Consider the following 4,496-nt stretch of genomic DNA (forward strand, 5'->3'; position numbering starts at 1 on the left):
GGGGGGGGGGGGAGCCAACCCCCCCCCCCCCTGTCACGGCAGAGAGCTCACCTCCCGATCTACTGAGCCGACCTGTGACAGTCTCATTGTCACAGGTCGGCTAGAACTATGAGGTGAGTGAAAAGCACTCACCTCATAGTTCTCCTTTAAATCGTTCTCTAAGTAAGGTTTTCAAAGCTTGATCAATGTTTAAAGGAACCTTGTTGTGAAAAAAATACTGTGCCTGGCGGTACTTATCTATCCTTTCTTGTGAATAAACTGTTCTGGTACTCGATAAGTCGAAGTTGAGGATGTAGAACATATTGGAATCAGTTACGTTTGCAATTAATACAGCACAGTATATTTCCAGGGAGTGTTAGATGCTGCTAATTTATGCTGAAAATAACCATATTGACATTGAGTCACAGGCATACTGAGTTTTGCACACTCTGAAAGCAGATTTGGGAGACTTCACATAGTGTTTTTCCCGGGAAATTTACCCTTTTGTGTGTATCAGCAATAACCTCAGTTGCTGTTTGGCTGCTGGACCCCTACAATATATTTTTTGGGGCTGCTTTCTTTTTTTTTTTCATTTTCAGATTTTGTTTTCTTTTAGGTTGGTATGAAAAAAAAGGGGTTTGGGGTTTAGTAAAACTGTTTAAAGACTGTGCACATACTCACTAGAAGGTCTTTTTTATTGAAATAAATACACTGCAATGCTGATTTTTTTTATTTTTTTTATTCAAGTTTGGCTGGTGAAGGTCTTGTTGACAAAGTGGTTTAGTCAAGTGTTAAAAAGAAAAATCCTTTTTTAAACATTAGAGGCATTCCTATCTCTACCATCACCTACAAGGTGTGCTTCCTTGAAGCCATCAACTTTGTGTCTGGGCTTGCAGCCTTATCTTGCTCATGTTTGCATTATCTGGGGAGGGATGGGCTAACAGTTAGAAATGAAAAAAATCTAAATGATAAACATTACAAATTTTATGTAAAATAAGTTTTGTGAGAATGGCCAGCCTGTGCCCTTTGGTTTTCCCCCTGCAGTGTGATGAAGCCAGACACCAGGTAATTAATACATTTAATGGCAGCTATGACAAACATGGGTGATGAAGGGGGTAGGGGTGTTTTGGAGCACACCTTTGTTGCGGTATGGTATTATATTATGCACACAAAGAACCGCTTCGCTTGTTTCAACAGCAAGTGTGAAACCAAGGTCACCTTGTAGGTTTTCCCATTAGGTTACCCCATCACCTTTGCCTATAGGGCAGATGCATCCTGCCACAATCAGGAGATGCAGCAAAGAGTTGGGCACTTTGTGGGTGGTGGCATAATTTCCCCTTTGACTTTCCCCTTGAATCAGAGATAGGGTCATACGCTCCGCTTTTAGCCATCCCAAATGTTATCCTTCTCCTTAATGCCAGCACCACAACCCTCCTGCTTACTGACAGCAGCCCAACCCTCTCAGCCTCCCTGTCCCTAAAGAACTGCAAGAGTCCCTGTTCCAATGTAGCTCCTGTCCCTTAGGCATACCAGCTGCAAATCAGCATGGCAGTGCTTTACCTGGGCCATTTGCTTAGGCTCTGCTTCCCTAAAAACTTTACAGCTTATGAAAGTGTTTGACCCTTCATGGGGATTCTCTCCTAGTATTCCTAATGGGTCAGGTATGAATTAGGGAGTGGAAACCAATGCTGTTGTTGTTTTTTTTAATTATTATTTATGTGAACAGTTAAACACTGTTGTATACTCTGTGACAGCTGTCAAATCTTTACATTTGGGATCAAAGTATGTGCAAAGAAGCAGAAGCTATTACAGAACAACACACAGCTTCTTCCTTTATTCACATTTTCTAACAATGTGTTACTTATTCTGGACAGAATACAAGTCCAGAATGTTAACAAAGAGAGAAGCCTAAGGGCTTGTTCACACCAAATCCGGACCAGGTCTGCATGAGTTTCTGCCGCGCTTTTGCTGCGTTCAGGGCCGTTTTTGTTTTTTTTACTTTTTTTTAGCCTAAAATGGGCTTTCAGTGCATCCGCATACGTTACATAGTTACATAGTTACATAGTATTTGAGGTTGAATAAAGACATTAGTCCATCAAGTCCAACCTATTAGGATCTCATTCTAGGAGTACCCGTACCCCTGTATATTACGGTCCCTTAAGAAATCGTCCAAAAGTTTCTTGAACAATTCCACGTTTTTGATGTGTTTGCATGCATTTTGGTGCGTTCCAGAGCAGAAAAAATAGGGCATGCTGCAGTTTTTCCACATGCTCTGGAACTGAACGCTGTGATGTTAACTAGAGCCCAAAATACCATTGGATTACATTGGATGCATTTTTGATGCGCTCTGTAACTGCTCTACATCTGCACCTCACTTGGTGTGAACAAGAGTGGTAAATGAAAGCTCTCCCGCTTGTGTTTCATTCCGAATGACATTTGGATGTACAGTATCTGAATTTCATTATCAAACATTCAGATTCGTTATTACTGTCATTCGGAAATTCGGATGCATACAAATTTCAATTCAGAAGAAAAAGAATTGCACGTGTCTAATTTTTGCACCTCTATGGCTGTCCATGCACATCCCCCTCTCCCCTCCTCCTTGATTGCTTCACCTTACTGGCCATCCATACACATCTCCCTCTTCTCTTCTTCCTGCATTGCTGCACCTCATTGGTCATCCATACACATCTCCCTCTCCTCTCCTTCCTTCATTGCTGAACATTACTGGTCACCTAGACACATCCCCTCTTCTCTCTTTCTGCATTGCTGCAACTTGCAGGCCATCCATACACAACCCCCCTCTTCTCGCTGCAGTGCTGATCACACCCTTCTCTCTACAATATTTTCAACACTGTTAATGGTGTATATTTTGAACTGTTTTTAAATTACAACATTATCGCAAGTGCTTCTTTATTTTGGTGCACACAATCAAATATTTAAATTAACACTTTTAATGTGATTTGGCGCAGCTTTTGCACCACATAGAACTTGTCCTATAACATTGTTAATTTGGCACATGGAAAAATGCACCAATATTTTCACCACAAAACTGACCTATTTCCTTTTGTTAATTCCCTCTAATGTACTTACGACTTTTTGAAGGCTCCCCCTAAAGTGCTTCCCACCAGGATGCAGAACTGCTGAGCGAAGAAGACCCAGGTAATCTCCTTCAGGCTGCTATGAGTCAGGCACCTCAGGTCTAGTATAGTTGGTCCTAGAAACGCAATGCATAATCCAAAGCTGAAGAAGACGCTCCAATAAGTGACAGTAGTCCACAAGTTCCTCCTAAAGAGCGCAAGAAGGTTCTGATCCCACCACATGTTTCCTTGTCCCCAAACAGGGTTGGTGGACTGGTAGAGACACCGACAGCAGACACACAGTACCTTTTTTTTTGCTTGGCAGGGGAATGTTCAGTGAAAGAGGAGAGCAGCTACTGAGAGTCTCTATTGCTCCATGTTCTCTCCCAGTAAGTAAATGTTCTTGAACTTTCCTGCCGCTTATTGCAATCTTCACATTTCTTGTTTGTACTTCCCTATGTGTTTCTTTCTCCTTTTGTCTATGTATTTTTGCTGGTGCCCCACCTCCCTAGCTTACACCTTACATTAGTCACTTCTGCCTTTATGTTTTCTTCCTTCTTTAGTGTATTAATATACAGGAGGTGTGAGATGGAAAAGGGGCTGTCCAGACATTGCCAGGGAAGGGGCATCAGCTGAAGGCAGGAAGAGAGGGTACAGGATGTCAAACAAACACATATTCCCCTCCCATTCAAGCCGAATCATAATTATGAACTTGCTAAAACTGTTTCTAGAGGGCATAGAGATTCCTGTATGCTTTCAATGTTACTGTTTAGACATGATCTGCTTGAAGCAGTGCATTTCAGTAGAAATGAACAGTAGTGCCTGAAGGCAGACGTGTATTAAAATGGTCACATTTTCTGCAACATTTTTATCCCCAGATTGGTCACATATATGCAGCAAAACTACTACTAAATTGCATCCTGTGTAACAAATATGGGGTATAGTAAATAAATAAAGCTATTATGTCCTAAATTGGCTGAATGTTTACAAACAGGCAAGTTTGAGTGCTGTATTTATTATTACAGCTCTATTATCTCTATAGGCGAATGTCCCATAAGCAAAGGAACGAACAGATAAAGGAAGTAGTACCTCTATAAGATCTTCAGTCAGGACAAACATACAAAACAACTCAAGAACAGATCTTTCGTCTGACTCTGAGAAAGCAGTTTTTTTGTGTGACAGCAATGACTACAATTAAGGCAAAGAACTAGACAGAAAAAGGGAAAGTCTTTAGCCACAGGGGGCTAACAACAGCAACAGAAGAGGTAAAGTAATATTTCACTTTCTGACAACTCCTTTGCCCTCTCTCTCCATCCCTTGTTCTCAGTGGCTGCCTTTTTTCTTCTCTTGACTTTCTAAACTGTGTCTCCCTCCATCTCTGCCTGTCTTTTTCTTCATAGCTGACACTCTTTTTTTATGTAATCCTTAGGGGTCTCC

At 41.4% G+C, this 4,496-nt stretch overlaps 1 protein-coding gene across 1 annotated transcript in view; it reads right to left on the reverse strand.

Annotated features, from left to right (window-relative positions):
• The window catches only part of MFSD4A (major facilitator superfamily domain containing 4A), a 96,328-nt gene extending 92,990 nt beyond the window's left edge, over positions 1 to 3,338 (reverse strand). The window contains exon 1 of the mRNA XM_018561252.1: positions 3,073 to 3,338. Within this exon, the coding sequence (XP_018416754.1) occupies positions 3,073 to 3,302 (230 nt within the window). The 5' untranslated portion in view covers positions 3,303 to 3,338. The remainder of the gene's footprint in view (positions 1 to 3,072) is intronic.
• Positions 3,339 to 4,496: the final 1,158 nt, after the last annotated feature.

Source organism: Nanorana parkeri, unplaced genomic scaffold (genome assembly GCF_000935625.1).
Source record: "Nanorana parkeri isolate BGI_ZX_2015 unplaced genomic scaffold, ASM93562v1 scaffold510, whole genome shotgun sequence".
NCBI lineage: Eukaryota > Metazoa > Chordata > Amphibia > Anura > Dicroglossidae > Nanorana > Nanorana parkeri.